The 22,170-nt window shown below is 43.8% G+C and overlaps 1 protein-coding gene, 1 long non-coding RNA gene and 2 other non-coding genes across 8 annotated transcripts; 2 read left to right on the forward strand and 2 right to left on the reverse strand.

The window, feature by feature from the left end:
• Positions 1–5,518: 5,518 nt before the first annotated feature.
• Positions 5,519–5,591, reverse strand: trnar-acg (transfer RNA arginine (anticodon ACG)). Its single transcript has one exon. It is a non-coding gene; the product is annotated as a tRNA-Arg (tRNA).
• A 335-nt stretch (positions 5,592–5,926) lies between these two features.
• On the forward strand, positions 5,927–10,401 carry LOC106573319 (uncharacterized). 4 transcript variants are annotated; one of them, XR_006759688.1, is made up of 7 exons: positions 5,927–7,016; positions 7,605–7,679; positions 8,491–8,550; positions 8,821–8,891; positions 9,006–9,077; positions 9,291–9,379; positions 9,706–10,401. It is a non-coding gene; the product is annotated as an uncharacterized lncRNA (long non-coding RNA). The 4 variants fall into 4 exon arrangements; XR_001321314.2 differs by lacking the exon at positions 7,605–7,679 and having other exon boundaries at positions 5,927–6,516; positions 6,672–7,016; XR_001321312.2 differs by having other exon boundaries at positions 7,605–8,550.
• Positions 9,911–20,927, reverse strand: polg (polymerase (DNA directed), gamma). Of its 2 annotated transcripts, XM_014148274.2 has the most exons (22): positions 20,683–20,921; positions 19,786–20,429; positions 19,221–19,416; positions 18,721–18,894; positions 18,353–18,499; positions 17,125–17,204; positions 16,696–16,878; positions 16,206–16,348; positions 15,692–15,815; positions 15,136–15,372; positions 14,820–14,937; positions 14,012–14,086; positions 13,725–13,841; positions 13,346–13,506; positions 12,964–13,135; positions 12,720–12,855; positions 12,190–12,436; positions 11,668–11,790; positions 11,252–11,420; positions 10,924–11,132; positions 10,538–10,698; positions 9,911–10,210 (listed from the first exon to the last, which is right to left on the reverse strand). In XM_014148274.2, the coding sequence occupies exons 2-22, from the start codon at positions 20,355–20,357 to the stop codon at positions 10,146–10,148; spliced, it is 3,609 nt and encodes a 1,202-aa protein (XP_014003749.1). In that variant the 5' UTR covers positions 20,358–20,429; positions 20,683–20,921; the 3' UTR covers positions 9,911–10,145. The 2 variants fall into 2 exon arrangements, with proteins under 2 accessions (XP_014003749.1, XP_014003748.1); XM_014148273.2 differs by having other exon boundaries at positions 19,786–20,927.
• A 262-nt stretch (positions 20,928–21,189) lies between these two features.
• On the forward strand, positions 21,190–21,262 carry trnar-ucg (transfer RNA arginine (anticodon UCG)). Its single transcript has one exon. It is a non-coding gene; the product is annotated as a tRNA-Arg (tRNA).
• Positions 21,263–22,170: the final 908 nt, after the last annotated feature.

The raw sequence follows: 22,170 nt of genomic DNA on the forward strand, positions 1-22,170 counted from the left end.
TCTCTCAGTACATATCAAATCTGCAGGCTAAGGTTAAATCTAGACTTGGTTTCCTCTATCGTAATTGCTCCTCTTTCACCAGCTGCCAAACTAACCCTGATTCAGATGACCATCCTACCCATGCCAGATTACGGAGACGTCATTTATAGATTGGCAGATAAGTGTGCTCTCGAGCGGCTAGATGTTCTTTACCATTTGAACATCAGATTTTCCACCAATGCTCCTTATAGGACACATCACTACACTTTATACTCTGTAAACTGGTCGTCTCTGTATACCCGTCACAAGACACACTGGTTGATGCTTATTTATAAAACCCTCTTAGGCCCTATCTGAGAGACTTACTGCAGACCTCATCCTCCACATACAACACCCGTTCTGCCATTCATATTCTGTTAAAGGTCCCCAAAGCACACACATCCCTGGGTCGCTCCTCTTTTCAATTCGCTGCAGGTAGCGACTGGAACAAGCTGCACTCAAACAACACATCTCTTCATTTCAAACACTAAATAATGGACACTATTACTGACAGTTGTGGCTGCTTCGCGTGATGTATTGTTGTCTCTACCTTCTTGCCTTTGTGCTGTTGTCTGCGCCAAATAATGTTTGTACCATGTTTTGTGCTGCACCATGTTGTGCTGCTGTCATGTTGTGTTTCTACCATGTTGTTGTCATGTACTGTTGCTAACATGCTGTATTGTCATGTATTGCTGCCATGCTGTGTTGTTGTCTTAGGTCTCTCTTTATGTAGTGTTGTGTTGTCTCTCTTTATGTAGTGTCGTGTTGTCTCTCTTGTAGCGATGTGTGTTTTGTCCAATATTTTTATTTTTAATCCCAGCCCCCATCCCTGCAGGAGGCCTTTTGCCTTTTGGTAGGCTGTCATTGTAAATAACAATCATTTGTTCTTAACTGACTTGCCTAGTTAAATAAAGGTTTAAAAAAGAAGGGGAAAAAAGAAGGGGGGAAAAAAGTGTCTGTCTGGGTGGAAAGGTAACTTTCAAAAGTGCCCTGCTTAGATTCATAAGGATGTCTAAGATGTAGTTATTTGCAAACAGTGTTGCAAACAAGACACTCTAGTTTGACATTGGAGAAATACGGTAAGAATGCCAATTTCTCTGTCCATTCTTCACTGAAACTTCTATTTTCATTATCCATCTGTCTTTTGAGACTGTTTCAGCCCGACATTTTCATTTGATTGCAAGCTGTTTTTCCCCAATCAACACACACAGAAAGATAAAAAACGAATTTAATTGAGACATTGGTGATTTTATCAATGTAATCCGATTGAAAACATTAGGCTATGTTATTGACATTGAACTGATTATATAGCTTACTAACCAGATGTGTTAAAAATTGGCCGAAGGCCAAAACTATTGCCAACCCCTGCTATACATAGTTTAGCAGGGATAGGAAAAAGCGGCAGTTTTTTGTCTTGCGTAGGGCAGAAGAACTTCCAGGACCAGGCCTGACTAGCGGGAAAGGTGTTTACCATTCTCCGACTTACAGTTACATTTCAGTCATTTAGCAGATGCTCTTATTCAGAGCGACTTACAGTAGCGAATGCATACATTTTTTTCCCCGTACTGGTCCACTGTGGGAATTGAACCCACAACCCTGACGTTGCAAACACCATGCTCTACCAACTGAGCCACACGGGACTTCTCCTACATGGTGACCTCTGACTTCATCTACTAACAGAATTACCTTGATAACAGCATTTTCAGCAATTAAATGCAACTACAAAACTAAATTTAAAAAAAGTAGTCTATTCATATGGTTTTTGAACACTATAATTGGTTTACAGGCCCGATAACTGTACTTTTAGTTGATGGTTTGCACAGCTTGTTGTCCATTAGTCGATTAGGCGTTTCTCAACAAGTTCATAGCACGTGAATGCATCCAACTGGTATTTATGACTTCACAACTGGTAAATTCCCACCTCCCACTTGTAGCTCAGGGATGAAAGACAAGTTTCCCACTAGTAATTACCAGTTGGAGGGCCGTTCAAATAGATATTTCCCAGTCATGTGGTAAACGTAGAGAATGAGAGATATATATTCTTTATATATGTCCCGTTATGGCATCTGTGAGTGCACAGACAGCGCCATTAAGGCATCTCCATTTTGAAGTAGTAAATTTGTTGCCCTTCTACTACTTCTATGAGTTGGCAAACAAACTGAATAGGAGCATACTGCCATCTAGAGTGTGTTGTTTGAACAGGTATAAAGCCAAGGATGGCCAATTACTGCCATCTACAGTTATGGAATGTTTGCTCGAGAGTATAATTCATTGGCTGATCCCTTCTGATTGACCGGCTGGAATCATGTGATCCTTCCTTCACCCATAGGAAGTCCCACACAGTTGATTACTTTAAAATGGTGAAGCCCTCAATGGCAATGCCCATGGACACCAAAGAAGAAGAAAGGCGATGTCCATGTCAAAACAGGTTTTATCCATCTAGAACAGAGTTTCCCAACTGGCGGCCCATGGGTGATTTCTTTTGCCCCCCCCCCCCCCCCAAAAAAAAGAATTCCCACGCACAATAAGAAAGATAACCAGAGCTTTCGGAAAGTATTCAGACCCCTTGATTTTTCCACATTTTGTTATGTTACAGCCTTATTCTAAAATGTATTTCAAAAAATTATAATCCTCATCAATCTATACACAATACCCCATCTCTGTACTTTGCTCCGTTCACCTTTCCCTCGATCCTGACTAGTTGCCCAGTCCTTGTCGCTGAAAAAAATGCTGCCATCACTATGCTTCACTGTAGGGATGGTGCCAGGGTTCCTCCAAACGTGACGCTGCAGATTAGTTTCAGATTGTCATAGAGAGGAATCAATATACCCCCATAAGCATCTGAGTCACGTCTTTCACAGGCATTTTAGAGCTTGTTTCTACCATAAGGCATCACCGAGTTAAACATTGATATAATCTGGATACGTTTTATGTATTTATTTAAAAATATAAAGAAAACAAAATATATCCTTTTTGCCTTTTTCTTTAACAAAGGGTATGTTGTACCCTCACTCAATTCGAGCCCTGGTTTTAGTCAAACACACCAAGCCCTTCCCAGACACGGAGGTATTTAATCAGTACATGCGACCGTATTGGAGTATTTGGCTATACCGAGATCTATGGATAGGATAATTGTGTCTGTCAAACAAGTAGGCTTACCACTTACCAAGATGAAGAAATATGCTCCAATTATATATGTTGATGCCCATAAAAAATGTTGGTGCACACGTGCACATATAGGAGGTCCCTTACCAGGCAGAAAGGAATTTTACTTTTACCCCTGCATGGGAGTGTTACATTGTTGCTATCACTATGCAACCTACTACCTATAGTAGGAAAACGAGTTTCTTATCAATAATATCACACCTGTTATCACACATGGCACGACCACATAATTGTTACAATTATAATAAAAATAACACTTTTATATAACATATTTAACATTTATTTTAATATTCATGTACACTGTAAAACAGAGTAAGATAATTTGATCTTTGGAAACAAGTGCTTTCATAAATGCATGGTGGGCCTCGTTTTGCTGGAGCAGTGTAAATTAAGCTTTATGCTAATGACCCTACCTTAACGAATTTTGTTTATTTCCATATCGAATTTATTTATTTCGTCAACACCTAGAGTGGCATCTTTTCTTTGCTGTGGTGCTGCATTGCAGTCAGCGATGTTTTCTCTCGGTAGCTGTCCATGGTCCTGAAATCAAATAATTTGAGTTAGTTTGGACACCAGCCTGATCTCCAGCTCATTCAACCTCTGGAAACGATTTAGGGGGTCATGCGACTTTTCATGCGAGCTGAGGAGGTGGCACAGATTCTTCCAGTCCCTGATTCCATCCCTGACACGCGCAGAATTGCACTAGTGTGAAAAATAATTGCCGCAAAAACAGATGGCTGCATCGTTTTGCTTGGAATAGACAAAGCATCGGTCTCTCCACTCTCTCTCGGTTCGCCATCCTCCTATTGTAGTGGGCCACCGAAAACTTTCGTTGCCCCTCATCTCTTGGGAAATACCCCTCCTTATGCTGATGTGGTCCAGCCGGCACTAACATATCCCGTAAAGATCCGTTCATATATTGTGTCCACTCACCGGGATCTTATATGTTTTTTTGTTTGGGAGTCCGATTTAGCAGCATCTCCGTCACCCGGGACGGGGAGCGACGAATCTGAGTCTGGGTCCAAGATAGCAGGGTCTTCGCCGGCATTGTTTAGAGGTGTGGCTAGGCCTGGTGGGACCACCTGCTCTTGTCCAGCCAGAGAGCTGTCATCATCGGTGGAAGTGCATGGCTCAGACTCTTCCGGTTTGCCCTCTTCGCTGCTAGAATCAACGAACGGGGGCTCGTCGTTCTCGGCGAATGAATGGCCTGTTCTCGTAGGCTTGTCATTCTCCACACCGGCTGATGGAAATTGCTGCACGCTGAGAAATTTCACCAGCGAATTTCTATGGTTTATAGATTGTGCCTCTTTTCTCGTAGTTTAAAAAAAAAATCGCTTCCTGATAGTTTATTTCTCTTAGACATGGTAGCAAATTGTTTCAAATCTCTAAAGATTACTTTTATCTAAAATGATATTCACTAGTAGTAGCTAGCTAACGTTAACAGGCTAGGTTAGGTTACTGCCTTAATCACTAATCGTCTTCCTCACACACAAACATAGAAGAAAAATCCAATCATTTAACTGGCGGATTCATTTTTATGAATGTTTCACAATTGGATAATCCCATATGAACCATGAACTACACCGCCCGCGGCACCATGGCTACCAATGATAGCGGGAGTGAATTTCGAGAGAAGCGGGAATGGGGTGGGGGCGGGAACTGCATCAACGCTATGAGCTGGTGGTTGGGGTGCCGCGGGCGGTGTAGTAGCCGATCAGGGGCGCCGGAGGGCGGCAGTCAATTGTCAAAATGCCGCCCCAAATTCAAGTCTCATAGCAAAGGGTCTGAATTTTTATGTAAATAGGTATTTCTGTTTTTTATTTTTAATACATTTGCAAACATTTCTAAAAACCTGTTTTCGCTTTGTCTTTATGGGGTATTGTGTGTAGATTGATGAGAATTAAAAACATGTTTTAATACATTTTAGAATAAGGCTGTACCTTAACAAAATGTGGAAAAAGGGAAGAGGTCTGAATACTTTCCAAATGCACTGTATGTGATCGTATACAAACGTAAGCAAGGTTTGAAATTATTATGTTTTAGTCAAATGTTATATCTGTTTGAGCTACTTTGGTCAATTTTTAGTCTACAAATTATTTGTAATTATGTTCCGGCCCCTGACCATCCGCTCAAGAAAAAAACCGACCCACGGTTGAATCTAGTTGATGATCCCTGATCGAGAGTCCTCTAAAGCAATGGTCGTAAATGTCCACTTAATTACGAATGCAGCATTACATACGGGACTTCTCAATGCATATATATATCAGTTATATCAAGTTATATCATATAACTTCTGTCTAAATTAAATTAACCTACATGGATGGATGGAAAAATTCGAGCCAGCCAGGAGTCGAACCTAGAATCTTCTGATCCGTAGTCAGACGCGTTATCCATTGCGCCACTGGCCCGCTGCACTCCCGTATTACTCTCCTCAAAATATACCACTGCAATACGTTACGTCATCATGTCAGTCTCATTCATTCCAATCAAATCAAATTTTATTGGTCACATACAGAATTAGCAGATGTTAATGCGAGTGAGGCTAAATGCTTGTGCTTCTAGTTCCGACAATGCAGTAATATCTACCAAATTCACAACAACTACCCTATACACTCCAAATGAACAATAGTTTATTTTTGGAAAAGGTCGCCTGTCGAGCTCGCAAAACTTTGATGAGATGGAGACTGCCTCACTGGCTTTGGCAATGTTAACATATGTTTCCCATGCCACTAAAGCCCCTTGAATTGAAATTGAATTGACTGCCGATGGCTAGGTAGCTAGCTAGTTAACGTTAGTGCAACAGGTGGGCAGGTGTTGAACGGTTTCCAGCATCACCTCTTCCTATGACGGTGTTGACCGAACTTCGTAGCTAGCAAGCGAGAAAACATGTTCATATATCTTCTGCTAACGTTACCTTCCTTGTCACGGTCAGATCAATTATCCAGCTAACACAACATGGGAATATGCATATTTCACTAATATAACTAGCTACTCGTTGGAAATTCGGGTTGCTAAGTTTAGTTCTCTTAGTAAGTCGTCAATTGCTTTTCATGAGATACATAAAAAAAAAAATGTTTTGACACGTAGCACGTGGTCGGCGTTCCAAACATACACAGAGAGCCAATCACTGGCATGCAAACAATGACGACAGGAAAAAGTTTGCTGGTGGGAATTTCGTTGGTGACTCAAAACGACAACAAAAAGCATTGAGCTAAAGCTAGCTAGCTATCATTCCAAACAAATGTGTGTAAGTTACTGTACATGGATCGTTCAAGACGATCCAGCTAACACGGCGTGACACAACGTTTTGACCCTCACCTCTCTCTGCCACCAGTAAGCAGCTATATTACTTTAGTAACAAGTGACTCGAAACTTAGCATCAGCCTTATATAATAAAATAAAGACCAGTATACGGTTGGTTCAATCAATATCCGAACTTAAACAGTAAGATAGCTAATAATTTCACTGCATGAATTTTTTTTTTTTAGGCGTCCACAATATTGAATTAAAGAACGTAGCGTAGAGGATACGTGTGCTAGCTGTTTTCCAAGTACAAGCTGTCTACCTGACGTTAGCTGACCATCGCTCCAGCTAGCTACCTTTCGCCAGGTTAGTTATAAATAAGGGTCACCAACAAGTAACGTTAGATAATATTAGCTAGCTGTCTTCCTTCAATACTTGGTGGCTTTACTGACAGACATAACTCATATTAAAAGCCACCAAGCACCGACCTAAAGGCTAAGCTAGCTATCATACCAAACAAGTGTGTGTGTGCCTGTACGCTGTACAACAAGGATCCTTCAAAAACTATCCAGCCCCAGCTCTGCCATCAGGTGAGTATGAATTATCAACAATTGTCTATATGCTGTAGGTAGCTACCTATAGGTGGTCATTCTCTTCCCTCCACCTATAATAATGGCAGAGATTATTTTATTTATTTATTTATTTCACCTTTATTTAACCAGGTAGGCAAGTTAAGAGCAAGTTCTCATTTACAACTGCGACCTGGCCAAGATAAAGCAAAGCAGTTCGACACATACAACAACACAGAGTTACACATGGAGTAAAACAAACATACAGTCAATAATACAGTAGAAAAATACGTCTATATACAATGTGAGCAAATGAGGTGAGGTAAAGGCAAAAAAGGCCATGGTGGCAAAGTAAATACAATAAAGCAAGTAAAACACTGTAATGGTAGATTTGTAGTGGCAGAAAGTAGAAATTGAAATAATGGGGTGCAAAGGAGCAAAATAAATACAGTAGGGGAAGGGGTAGTTGTTTGGGCTGAATTATAGATGGGCTATGTACAGGTGCAGTGATCTGTGAGCTGCTCTGACAGTTGGTGCTTAAAGCTAGTGAGGGAGATAAGTGTTTCCAGTTTCAGAGATTTTGCAGTTCATTCCAGTCATTGGCTACAGAGAACTGGAAGGAGAGACGGCCAAAGGAGGAATTGGCTTTGGGGGTGACCAGAGAGATATACCTGCAGATTAAAGGTATTAAGATAGATCGTTCAACCATTCAATTATTCTCAATGGTAATTAATGAGTATATCTGTAGATAATTAGGTGGGCATACTGAGTATGCCTGTGTATGGCCACCACTACACCTGCACCGCTGGGTGAGATCGAAGCTGGCAGTGTTAAGTGACACTACACAGATAGGCAGGCACAACACTTCTGCCATTCCCTGCCTTGTATACTGAACAAAAATAAGCACAACATTTTCAACGATTTTACTGAGTTAGTTTTATATAAGGAAATCAGTCAATTGAAATAAATTCATTAGGCCTTAATCTATGGATTTCACATGACTGGGCAAGATCACAGCCATGGGTAGGCCTGGAAGGGCATAGGCCCACTCAGTAGGGAGCCAGGCCCAGGCAATCAGAATGAGTTTTTCCCCACAAAGGGGCTTTATTACGGACAGAAATAATCCTCAGTTTCATCAGCTGGGTGGCTGGTCTCAGACGATACCGCAGATGAAGAAGCCGTATGTGAAAGCCCTGGGCTGGTGTGGTTACACGTGGTCTACAGTTGTGAGGCCGGTTGGACATACTGCCAAATTCTCAAAAAATCACATTGGGCACTAATTTCATTGAACGACTCACTTAACTACACCCACATACATCATCTGCACCACCCATGTCAAAAATATTAAACTGTGCTCAGGCCAGCAGGGCGCCTGGAGAAGCTGGTGAGTCTGCAGCATTGTTCTCAATGGACACTGTCCTACGAGGCCAGGTGTGTGAGTGAGTTTGTGTATGCGCGTCCCCCACTAAAATCCCAAATATCCATGTGTTTCCAGGTCAAGCTGTCAGGTTCTCAACTGACTCCACAGTGCTACTCCTACATCACCTATGTGCAGGTATAGCCTCATGTTGACGTAATCTAACCAGCCATTGTCTGCCAACATGTGGCATCGTTTGTTCCTAAACCCTCGACCTATGAAACTATGGGCAGATTAACTAAGTGTTTCCACTGTTTTTTCAGCAAGGGATCAACTTTCACCTGGTGCAAACGCTTAGTAGATCTGGCCATAGGGCCTCTAGCTAATACAACTTTTCTTGTTGACACTGTCCTCTAGTTAAGATACCCTTTCATGTTGTTGTGACCATTGACTTGTGTTTTCCTGCAGTGTTGAGCTGGCTGGAGGAGGTGCAGATGATAAGAAGATAAAGGAGGGGGGAGGCCACTACTACAGCGTCTGTACGGAGTTTCTGTTACACACATCTTATTTACAGTTACAAAGAAATGCCCACTTCAACTGATATTGAGCCTAGGTCTAACTAAAACCATGTGTACTGTTCTCCCATTCTCAAGGCCATTCCCAACCTGATCTACAGTATAGAGCAGAATGAGAAATACCTCATCACCCCCTCCAAGAAATCAAAGGTATGTATGGGAATGCTTTGGGATGGGAGATTGTCTCAAATTGAATGGAAGTGTCTACTTGCAACCAAACATAAAGCAAGATCTGAAAATGAGGACACACAATAGAAGATACAGAGCCTTGTGGGACTTTTCAGTAACAGAACATCTCCCAAACTAACCATGCACTGCATTATTGTAACTACAAGATAAAACGGGTGTCTGTGTGTTGCGTAGGTGAATCTTATTCAGTACATGAAGCTGAGAGATTTCTGCATCAACGCAGCCACTGGAGGCAGCGCTGCAGGAGCAGGACAAGTCAGCAGGTGAGCATCAACCATAACACTGACACACACATGACAGCTATCCAAAACATTGGTTAGTCTCCTATTCACTCAGCTCCATCATCACCTGTCACACCAAATTTACTTATGCTTTATTAGTCCTGCCCATACTCCTGCATTCCTCACATCGTCCTGTTCAATAGCACACATCACATTTCTAAGTTATAACTCCATGGATAATTTTTTCTTTTGGTTCTCCTATTTTTCCCAGACCCAATGGTCTGAGCTAAAGTATCAGTGTCTGACACCACATATCCAATTGCGTGTTGAGGAGGATAAGTGCTGCTTTTGATCTTTTCCTTCTTTAGACCACAGCCTCTCGGGAGCCAGAGCAGAGCCAGGAGCCCAAGAGGAAGCAGTGATGAAAAACAATACATCTTTCTCCCTCTAAACCGCTCAATAGACTCCTCTCTCAACCAGTCTGGAGCTGCCCCCATTCATTCGGATGATCCACTGAGATGGCTTGTGTTCATTTGGGCTAACTGTAGCAAAATAATTGCAGCCAAAAACAAATTAGCCTTTATTTTTTTAAATATATTTTTTATTTTAAATTGGACAACTCTAGATAGTACAACTCCGCTGCTGACTGTTTTCTTCTGTTTGGTGCCTTATGAACATGACCCTGCAGTTCCCATTGACGTCATTGGTTTGACTCAGTGCCTGGGTTGGGGCAGCCCTGGAGGACCTTTATCCCATGATGTCTCTGTCTGCACGAGCTACACAATAGAGGACTGGTCTGTTCACCCTGTTATCTCCCTTTTCCCAGAGAGCCTTTGGTGATGTCTATGATTTGGTATATGTCCAGAGCCTCACCTGTGGAGATTCAATGTGTGGTTACTCTAGGTACATTCTGTACAGAGAAAGATACAAGAGGTTGAAGATGTTTTTGTATTATCTGATCATTTGTTTAAAGCTTTCACTTAGCAGACTGAGAGCATGCAACACTTTCTGCTTATTAATTTACTGTGAAAATGTAACTGTATTTAAAACATGTTTCTAAATTATATAATGTTTCTAAAATTATTTTATAAAAAGGTCTATAAATAAGGTTGCAACACAACACTACAATCTGAAGACATTCTGGGGCTGTATGTATCAAGCACAGGTTTTAAGAATGATGTACAGTGATGATATACTCACCCTGTGGGAGGCCGTATTTTCGCTCCAGCCCTGTGGGGTTGGAGGGAGTCACACAGTCCATGGTCACCTCCTTCCTCAGACAGCGGTCAATGTCCACGGCACTGAAGAAGGCCACTGACTGGGGCAGGTCCTGCATGCCCAATGCATGGGTAAACATACACCTGTAGAGCACAATAGTAAAGTATGAAGGAACACAATGTCTCAAGTCTGTTCAATAAGCTGTTTATGTAAAACAAGTAACTCACAGGCTATGAATAACAATTACATAATACTTTCAATTTTCATTAATTTTTGTATATTATCCTGAAAGGGTCAGAAAGTATTTTGCAAGGTGTGATGTGGCAAGTCATCAGCAGGAGTGAAAGAGTCAGGGCAGTACTACGGACCTTGTGAGCAGGTTGGTGATCTGCAGGGCCAGTGCTGCCCGGTAGCGGTCTTCGCTGCGGACCAGGTAGCGTACCTCGTCGTGGATGCTGACGCAGAAGCGTCCGTCGATGTCGTACTCCTCCATCAGCCAGCGCATGGCCACCAGCATCAGGTGGAGGTAGTCCACCGCCGAGCTCTGCACCACCCAGTTTACCCTGCTGGTGATGAACTGACACACACGTTAAATCTCTTAATTTAAAATGTGTGTTTGATTTTGTTCTTATGATTGAGAGTGAGTGTGTTATGATTGTGTATGTGTGTGTGTTATGATTGTGTGTTTCTCCTGACCTCGTCCTTGACGGCCTGAGGCTCCAGGGCTCTGCTAATCCTGCAGCCCAGGACGGGGGTGGCTGGCTGGGCTGAGAGGGCGATGCTCTCCAGCTTGTTGAACATCTCTGACTCCGTACCACCAGCCCACTGACGCTGGCCCACCACCTCCCACTTCCTCCTCCGAGAACTGCACGGCCAATCAGGAGAGAATGAGAGAATGTAAGTGTTTCCCTAGCCAGATCTACAGCAGTATCTGGGGGTGAGGGGCAAGGGGGTCAGGGGTAGTGAAGAACTTCAGTTCATACAAGGCTGACATTAGTGCCAGATTCAAAAGTATCTCTAACCACTATTTGCAGACCTGATCGGTGTAAACAATGGCTCCACATAGCCTTCCAATGGGCTTAGGAGCACACGCACCCACACTGTTGCCTCACCTCTGGGAGGCCAGTCTTGTGATCCGGCGGAGATCCTGCGGGGAGACGCTCCCGTCTTCGTCCCTCTCCACCTCCACATCCAGCTCCTTCAGCAGCCACTCACCCTCCTCAGACAGACGGTACCTAGCATCACAAACACAGCTCAGTGTGGCGCATCCTTTCTGTAATTTAATCCTCCAAACATCTAAGGAGTCCCTTGTGCTTAGAATTACTATCTACTGCTCTGTGCACATAATATAGATGCATTTAAAGTGCTTAGATCCAAGCTTAAACCTCCAAAAGAGCAAGGATAGGCGAGTTTATGATTTTCACAGTACAGCTCCAAACTCCCATCATGTTAGCCGTACTGTACCCCTCGGCGAGGTGCTACACATTGGTAGTAGATGAGGGGAGTCCTCCCTCTTCACAATCTGAAGCGCTTTGATCACTAGATCTGCATCTGAAATGGCATATTCTGTTGTCTATATAGCGAATAGGGTGTCATCACTACTTAAATCCAATCCATCACTATCCTTCCTGTACCTGCGTAGGCCCTTGGTGAGGGCATACATCTGCCGGGCCTTGCTGGCGGCCTCGGGCTGGCTGAGGCGGTGGTTGAACTGCATGAGCAGGCGCTCGGCGAAAGGCTGCCCAGCGCCGTAGATGCGTCCGTAGTTGAAGACCTTGGCATGTTCGCGGCTGATGCCCACTGTGTCAGCCGTGCGGCTGTGCAAGTCAGTGCCCTGGCTCTTCTTGCCCTGCAGGGTCATCCAGCCGAACGCTGTGCAGCCTGGACACAGTAACAGATACATGATTAACAGGCCGCATTAACGACTGAATGGATTCCTGAAGTCCATAGATATGGGGCCCTGTTTAAAAACATGCTATATGTTGTAAAACAATATGAATTCCGTGACAAAATGCAAACAGACACTGAAATATTCTGACTGGGAATGAGTTCATTAGATTTCCGTCTTTCATGGACATTGTCGGAAACTCACATTTCTGACCATTCACATTGCAAAATGAATACAGCATCAATCGGAGTATCAGCACTAGGGGTGAAGTCTCACCATGCATGCCACCGAAGTGGGCCTCTCCCAGAACGGCAGCGATCCAGAGCTCCTGGGAGTCCACGTCCGCCCCCACCAGGTGGTACCCAGGGGGCACCTGTACCATGGCCTTCAGCTCACTGCCCACTCGATCCCGCTGCACAGACCACACACACAACCTCTATATCAGTGGCTCCCTTAAAAAGCTGTGTTGCCCAATACAGACCCGCCGTAGTTCTCTTTCCCTCTCTTTCTATTCTCTTACCCGAGCATTGCTGGCAGTCAGCCATGTTGGCTCCACAGCCCTGCGGGTGACGGTTCCCGCGGTGATGACCTGGGGCAAGATGGCGCCGTACTGCCTCTCCTCATCATACTCTTCATGCCTGCTGACACTGCGAGGGAGCTCCCCTTTCCTCAGCCACACCACCTTCTGAGAGCTGCCAGGACACAACAGACATGATAACACAACTGTACTTTAACCCTCTAGGAATTGTAATTTCTTACTTCTCATTGTGTCTGGCCATGATGATTAGCAATGTAACTGCAGCACGTCTTCAACCATTCTTTTCCAGAAATTAATTTATTTCCTATTTATTAAGTCATTCTTACATGTAACTGTCCACATGAAGTGGAGCCTGGGTGCCTACCTGATGCGTTTCTGGGCATTCCTCCAGAAAGAGATCATCTTGTTTATCTCCAGAGCCCGGGTGGCGTTGGTGGCCCCCCGCCCCGCCCTCAGGGTGCCGTCTTCCATCTTGGACAGGAAGTCCTTGGAGAAGGGGCTGCCCACGTTGTTGTCATTTCCATCCTATAGTCAAAACAGTCTCTTAAGCATTTATGGGTGTGTTCATGTGCACAGATACTGCACCGATTCTAGGATCATTCTATTAAATACTTGATACAGACAATATTCCCATGCAAGACTAAGTGAACAATTTGAGTTAGGATTCGCCCCTATGAGAGGATTGGCATTTTGTTTCGGCCCAACACAACTTAGGTCAGCATCGCATAGATCAGTTGATGTACCTTGTGTGGGAGTTTGAAAAACCAGCAGCCCGGAAAGTTGACATCGTTGTAAGGTCCGTTTCCATGGTGATAGGGGCAGTGACTCTCACCTGGTAGAGAATTAATATCCTGCATTTCCTGGTTACACAACATAGAACATGTCACCCAACGCATTAAAATCATTGAGGTAATAGGTGAAATAAGTAGGAGGGGACCATAGAGATGTATAGAGGGCGCACTTGCCACAAGAATCGATAAATGTCAAAGAGGCGTGCCCTCGTTCCATCTCTATGGAGGGGACAGTTCACCTTATTTCTCTTCCTCGTCACCCTGCCACCATTCTCCTCCTCTGACACACTTTCCAAGCGACCCAACTCCTCCACCTACAGGTCAACACAGGAAAGACACCCACCTGTTATACTTTCTGACAGGAGAGCATATTTGCTATTTGCACAGAATTCCTAGTTGATATGGGAAGATCATTCTCTGTGAGTAATTCTTTATTGCACAGTTATCATGTAATTTATATATTCCAGCTATTAAAACTATAAATCAGCAGTTGAACCCCTCCCACCTATATTTTGGTAAAAAGCTGAGGGATGGGCCTGAAGAAATGTAGCCACTCTCAAATTCATAGACAGAGCTATGGGTTAAAGGACTGACCATCCATGATATCAACTTTACAGTTATCATGTTTTGAGGCTATACGGTGTTTGTTTACATGTAAAACGAGCTTATATTTTGGGTTCTGATGGGGTATGACAGTTGAACTAAGCTCATGACGCATTATTTATTTAACTAGGCAAGTCAGTTAAGAACAAATTATTATTTTACAATGACGGCCTACCACGGCCAAACCCTCCCCTAACCCGGACGGCGCTGGGCCAATTGTGCACCGCCCCTATGGGACTCCCGATCACGGCCGGTTGTGATACAGCCCAGGATCAAACCAGTGTCTGTAGTGATGCCTCTAGCACTGAGATGCAGTGCCTTAGACTGCAGCGCTACTCCTTATATTCTTTATGAATCAATGGGTACATATAATTAAGTACAAAATGGATGTAGCAACTGAGGATTTTAGCTTTAACGCTAATCTTGTGTGTGTCAAGGTCTTACCGTCTGCCACAGTGTGCTGTCGGTTAGCATGAGGTCATCAGAGAGGCCGTTGTCCAGACACCTAGGCTGCTCTTTACCTTTCTGCTCACAGTACTCTCTGTACACACTTTCTATGGCCCTGTGAGTCACAACAACACACAGAGGTAACTATACACACACTACTTCTGGTGGATGCACTTAGAGTACACCCAGTGATGTGGCAAAAAAATTAAATGGGTTGACTGATTCATTCATTCACTTGACTCATCCCTGTGCTTCTTTTGTCTTTGTTTCCCCTGGTGCCCCTGACTGAGCTGTGTGTTGTGCTGTGACCTACCTGTGGGGACACACAGGCCCCATGGCGTCCTCCTCCTCCCCCTGGGGCTCCATCAGGTTGTCCCTGCGGCCAGGCACCAGGTAGCCCCAGCCGTGCTGCTCCGTGTAGTGCAGGGGGAAGCCGTCCCACGTCAGCCCCATCAGCTTGGGAGTCACCCGCATAGCCAGACTGATCAGGCTGGCCCCCGGCGACCAGCTCTCCTCCTCCGACATCTTCGCACATAACTTACGATACCACCTGGTAAGGTAGGGAGGAATAGACTATGGCTGTTTCTCAATGGGATTTCCTCGATTTCTCGCCTCCCTTTTCACTGTATAGGAGAAGGTCCTTCCCCTCCTACCTTCTTCAGTGAATTTTGAGGCAAGGAGAGAGGATGCGAGGAATCAAGGAAAGATTGAGAAAGAGCTCAAATGAGAATTGACATTAGACGTTAGTGAGTGTTGCCTGATGTATTTCACAGCCACAGTAGTTAGCTGTACCAGGGTGTTAGTGTGTTATATTAGTTAACAGTTAGCTACATGGAGCTCCACAGGGGGCCCAGTACAGCCCAGCTCACCCAGGATGTCCAGGCAGGTGCTGTCTCCTCTTGGGCAGCCTGCTGACCATCTTCTTCAGCCTCTCCAGAGCCTCCCTACTTGGGCACGGTCCTGCTATCTCCTCCTCAGTGGGGGGACCTGGGTCTGATAGCACAACAACACTGCTAAGTCACCTGCTAGTTTTAATCCAAATCAACACAGCAGCAGAGTCAATCATTTTACAGCTCCACAAGACACTGGACTACACCTTTACCCCTATAGGATCCAATATAAGCACACAAAACAACTTAGCAAGACAGAATAGTCCCGTAGTACTGGTATCGGTCCTGGAACCATAGACCAGTCTTAACTAGTTTTTTGAAAGGCCCTTGGTCTATCTCTGTTCCAGGCACATATGTACAAAGAGTCAGTGTAGGAGTGCTAATATTGTGTCCGTTTTGCATTTATATCATAAGATTGTATGGACAGGGCACCTGATCCTAGATCAGCACTCCTTTTTAAATATGGGCCCTGGTATATAGTGTGAGCTCCTACCCTGATCCCAGTCTCTCAATGGTATGCTGGATGCTGGCTCAGCCTCAGCCTTTGAGCGTTTTCTCTTGCTGACGGTCACCTTCTTCTGCTTGAACTCCTGGACGTCCCATTCCACATCCCAAAGCCAGGCGTCCTCCTTATACCTTACAAAGAAACAGTCCGTTATCTTAAGGCCACCGCCACAATCAGATGGATGAACACGGATAAAAATCGCATGATGCACATCATTGTTAGCTTTTCTTCATCAAATGTGTCACTCATTTCTTTTTTTCCCCAAACAAGTTTGGACAAGTTGCATACGTAAAAAGACGGATCGTTTGAAAAGGCATTAGCTCCATCTGAAATTCTCAGACACAAAATCCCAATATGACCATGGTCTTAAACACACGCATATCCAGTACGTATGCACACACTATAGAGTATTTACAATGTCATTATGTAAGCCTCATTGCATCATAAAACAAGTACTGCATGCATGATGGTCCCTCACCTGTCGTCCTGTAGCAGTTGACAAGCGTCGTCCGCAAGACTCATCAGACTCTTCTTCATCTCTCTCTGCAGCTCCTCAAACGTGTCTTGAGAGTCTTCCAGGTACTTCCCCCAGTTCTGATTGACAGGTAGGTAGCACCCGCCCATCTCCAGCATCCCTGCAAATGTTACTGGATGAGGGCACCTGTGTACAGACAAAGGAGGGACAATGATTGGTTGAGAGACTACCGTCCAATGATTGGCAGGTGGCGAGGGAGATGGGTTAGCTTGGTCCTAGATCTGTTTGTGTTATCTTGCCAACTCCAATAAACAGATCTGGGATCAAGCTAGAGATGCCCCTAAAAGTAAAACATATTGTTGCTTTGCCTCTTGGGCATTATTGTATTATTAAATTAAGTTTAAATGAATTAAGCAAATGTGGTTGTCTGACCTCTCCATGAAGAGGGGCAGCTGCTCACAGAACACCTGGTAAGTGGCCTGGACGTCCAGAGCGCAGTACTGCATCAGCTCCTGCAGGGGGCAGCAAAGAAATGACTCCGTTATGACTCAAGTACAGTGGGTGAATCATTTGGTTTGGGCATATACAGTACCAGTCAAAAGTTTGGACACACTCATTTTTTCTACATTGTAGAATAATAGTGAAGACATCAAAACTATGACATAACACATGGAATCATGTAGTAACCAAAAAAAGTGTTAAACAAATCAAAATATATTTTAGATTCTTCAAAGTAGCCACCCTTTGCCTTGATGACAGCTTTGCACACTCTTGGCCTTCTCTCAAACAGCTTCATGATGTAGTCACCTGGAATACATTTCAATTAACAGGTGTGACTTGTTAAAAGTTTATTTGTGGAATTCCTTTCCAGCATTAATGCGTTTGAGCCAATCAGTTGTGTTGTGACAAGGTAGGGGTGGTATACAGAAGATAGCCCTATTTGGTAAAAGACAAAGTCCATATTATGGCAAGAACAGCTCAAATAAGCAAAGAGAAACGACAGTCCATCATATAAAATATATTTTGATTTGTTTAACACTTTTTTTGGTTACTACATGATTCCATGTGTTATTTCATAGTTTGTCTTCACTATTATTCTACAATGTATAAAATAGTAAAAATAAACAAAAACCCTTGAATGAGTAGGTTTGTCCAAACTTTTGACTGATACTGTATGTTCAAAGAAAGAAAACCTCTTATTTCCATCCTGACAACTACTTTGAGAGGAAGGGCAATCTAATCTACGATTGATATATCAATTATTTTACTTTTAAAGGAATGAGCCATTGATTCTTGAAGAATATAACTCATGAATGCCTCGTGAGGTTAGTTCAACTGTCCAACCCAAAATCGAATCTGGTTTTACTCCGTTTGTAAACAATGTAATTGTAAACAAACACTGTATAGCTTCACAAAATAGTTTAAACTATAATTTTGATCTCATGGATGCTCAGTCCTTGCATCCATAGCAGCATCTATTAATTTGAAAGGTGTTATATTTCTCCAGCTCCATCCCATAGCCGTTTTCCTAAAAAGGTGGTGGGGAGGCTGCATGTTGTTGTTTAAACTGATTTCCCCTTTTTAAAAAAGCAAATCAATGAGGTTTGTAACAACCAATCATTATTGTACACGAAAGGTTGGACCTCCATTGACCTCTGACCTGGAAGTTGTTCCTGACGTCAGCCATGCTGCCCTTCACAAAGATCTCTCTGGCCTCCTTCTGCAGTGGCTCCCCTCCCACATACAGAGCATGCACATCAGCCAGGTTGTTGATGCTGCTGATATTCACCCAGTCCCATGAGCCGATCTACACACACAAAAACAAAACCAATTTATTAACCAATGAGCTCCTTTTAAAACTTTGGATACCTGAAGGAAAGATCCAAAGCCAATCCAGGAAAGGAAGGGCTGAAGAACGAGATTGTTGACCTGCAGATAGGCAACAACAACATTTCTACAGAACAATCGCAAATCAACAGTTTTCGGTGTCGTTCCATAATCATTGACTAGAAGACAGAAAGCACTGACCATGGGCCCTTCCTTCCGCCCAGGTCGGCCCACTTTCTTCATATGCTCTTTGACCTCCAGGAGGCCACGCCTCTTGCCGTGCTTGTTGGCCATCCACAGCGTGCGCTGGAACCCAGTCAGACCAGAGATGGCCATGTGGAGACTCATGGTGTCCAGGAAACGAGCCTTGGAACCCTGTGGGAAAAAGAACATACAGAGGCTGTGTCTCAATCCAAAGGCAGCTGCCTACCTGCTTCCAATGCAAGCATCCTTGTGAATTGGGAAACAGCCAAAATAATAACAGAAAGCATGAGCCACTCCAAAGACCCTAATGCCTGAGTCACACTATTGGGACAACCCCAAACTGTTCTGGGCTAGCCTGAGGATAATAAAATATCATAGCCCGCACAGCACAGTGCCATTCGGTCCTATAGTGTGAATCCGGCATAAATGACTGTCAATCACACTAAATAGTGATGAATTATGCCTCAACGTGTCCCCGTAAGCCTGTGAACTCTGACCTTCAGCAGGTACTGCTCCTTGATGTAAGATCGGTCAAAGCTGACATTGTGGCCCACAATCAGTCTCTCCCTCCACTGGCCCCCCGGAGGGCGGCTGGAGTTGGTCGGGGTCTCCATGGGAATGAGGTCAGCAGGGGTCAGCTGGCTGGACCAGGAGTATCTCTCCTCTATCAGACGCTTGCTGCACCACGAGTACCTGGCAGGAAACAGAAAGACAGAATACAGAATATTCAATGAAACTGCAATACTGACCTGGCCTAAAATAAATAGTCCTTGATAAATAACTGTAATCATTCCTGACCAGTTCCAACACAATATACACATTTACATTTATTAGCAGACGCTCTTATCCAGAGCGACTTACAAATTGGTACACCATCAACCTGTCACTAGAAAAGCCTTTCAATATTTGTGTATTTACAGATAATTTTACATTACAAATAAATAGGTACAAATACTAAGAAGAGAAACTGTCTGGTACTGAAATAAAGTCAGTTCCTCCAGCTAATTGCAACAACTCCTCCCTCCCACAGTAGAGGGTCTTGGTCCTCTCTATTAATCTCACCAGGCAGTCGGGGATACAGCCACAGCCAGCGTGGGACAGTGTCCCTCCGCCATGCACACCTCCACGTCAAACACCAGGCCTGCCTCGTCTGGGAAGTCAACCCGTCTGGCCTCCCCACCCGGCCCGTAGCGCATCCAGCCCACCTCCCACACCCAGTCCCGGGGCATGGGGGGCAGCGGGGCCTGCTGGAGCTTACTGGCAGCCTCCAGGTAGGGAAGGCTCTGCTTTTGGGCCAGCAGGCGGAAGTGGCCGTTTATGTCCTCCCCGTACATGTGGGGCAGCTGGAGCTCCACACCAGGCAGCAGGGAGGCTTCTTTACCCCACAGCTGGTGCCTCTGTAGGTGCCTGATGCTCCGCTCCACCTTCTCGTCCTCGTACTCCTGCTCTGCGCCGCGGAAGATCTGCTCATGGAGGTTTTGGGACAGCATCTGGATATTGAGGGGGTTCAGGCGGGTCTCTGGGGGGAGGGAGCCCTGGAGGGAGTGGGGCTGCTGGGTGGAGTAGGAGGTACAACATAGTCTCCTCCGTAGGACAGAGGAGAGAGGCCTCCGGAAGGGACGAAGATGCAGCATTGTCTAACTAGTCCTTATCTTAGTTAGTTACCTGTTCCTCCCCTTGGACTTGGCCAGGAACATGATGAAAAACTGAATGGAGAGAGAGCCAGGATGCAACTTTGCGACCATGCAACCATCCGATCAAAGCCATAAAATAATTTATACAAATAAAATGTAATAGCTATTTAGATCATCAACACGATTCCCTGGCACTCAATTCCTCACACCAAAACCATGATTGCTACGTAGGCCTACTTGAGAAACCTGCTGATATCTTCAAGCGACAATGCAGAGAATGGTCAGAATGCTGTGTTGACAACAGAATAAAATAGTGATCATTTACCAATCTCGCTGAGAGTCCTAACGCTTTGCAATTCACAGCTTGCGTCAATGTGACATAAACAATGTGTTTCCCGGTCGTCACTAGTTACCACAGTCACAAAGTCATACTTAAGGTTAAACCCCGCCCATTTCTATACTGTATCTTATTAAAATCTGATTTTAAACCTAACCCTAACCTTAATTCAAACCACGTTGTTAACCTTATGCCCGACCATAACCTTAAATCAAGACAAAAAATTATGTTTGCGATACAGACAACTTCGACTTTGTGGCTGTGGTAACTAGTGACAACGGTATTTCCCCGGCATGGAGGTTGAAACATTGTAGCAGACCAGCTATCTAGTGACATCCAGTGGTAGGGATGACCTCCCGTACGGAAGTGTAAGATAAAGTGAACCTTTTACAAAGTATCTGGCCAGTGTTTGATGAAAATATGCTTTTAGTCAAATCAGCCACTGGTTAAAAATGTTAATTTAGTATAATACCATATTTTCACATATTTGTTGTAGGCCTCGTGGCCTAATGGATAAGGCGTCTGACTTCGAATCAGAAGATTGCAGGTTCGAGTCCTGCCGGGGTCGAAACTTTTACATATTAACATGAACAATGACGGATGAAGGGACAATGACGTAAAGATTCCATCCTTGCTTGGTCAATCAGTCACCACATTTATATGCACACCAATATCCCGTTTTTATTCGGGATACTCAACTATTCTGTTTTTAAGTTGTCGCATATGAACATCATATTCGTTCACAATAACCCGAAAAAAACTCCCGATTAAGTACTTTACTCCCGATGGTGTAAAGTACTTAAGTAAAAAATACTTTGAAGTACTACTTAAGTCGTTTTGGGGGGTATCTGTACTTTACTTTGCTATTTATATTTTCCCTGACACCCAAAAGTACTCGTTACATTTTGAAAGGAAAAAGGTCAAATTCACACACTTATCAAGAGAGCATCCCTGGTCATCCCTACTGCCTCTGATTTGGCGGACTCACTGAACAGAAATGCTTCATTTGTAAATTAAATCTGAGTGTTGGAGTGTGCCCCTGGCTATCCATCAATTTAAAAAAAAATAAAGAAAAGTGTTCCTTTTGGTTTGCTTATTATAAGTAATTTTAAATGGTTTCTAATTTTACTTTTGATAATTAAGTACATTTTAGCAATTTCATTGAAGTTTAATAGTTAAGTATTTTTAAACCAAATACTTTTAGTCTGCTTGCATAATAGTGTCAAAGATAACACATTACACTCGTAGCATTCGCATTTTGTCAAGTGATGGTGAAAGAAATAAATCATATTTCTCCACTCCTGTTCCCGAGACAAAATTAACATTTGTTGTATAATTTCACTGCAAATAAATGCATAATTCTGCAGAAGTTCATGTTATAGGCTATTACGCTACATGAGAGGTTATAGACCTACAGCCAGTGTCCATATTTCAATGACTAATCTATTTAACTCATATGAATGTAAATGAGTAATA

The sequence above is a fragment of the Salmo salar genome, chromosome ssa16 (genome assembly GCF_905237065.1).
Source record: "Salmo salar chromosome ssa16, Ssal_v3.1, whole genome shotgun sequence".
Taxonomy (NCBI): Eukaryota; Metazoa; Chordata; class Actinopteri; order Salmoniformes; family Salmonidae; genus Salmo; species Salmo salar.

Excerpts from the sequence above, each read along its gene's own strand:
- polg (XM_014148273.2), bottom strand. The coding sequence starts at position 20,357 with ATGCTGCATCTTCGTCCCTTCCGGAGGCCTCTCTCCTCTGTCCTACGG. Across the intron at positions 13,507-13,724 it reads TTTTCAAACTCCCACACAAG|GATGGAAATGACAACAACGT; the intron begins GTACATCAACTG and ends TTTTGACTATAG. Across the intron at positions 11,421-11,667 it reads ACAAGACTGGCCTCCCAGAG|TTCTCGGAGGAGGAAGTGGG; the intron begins GTGAGGCAACAG and ends TTGGCCGTGCAG.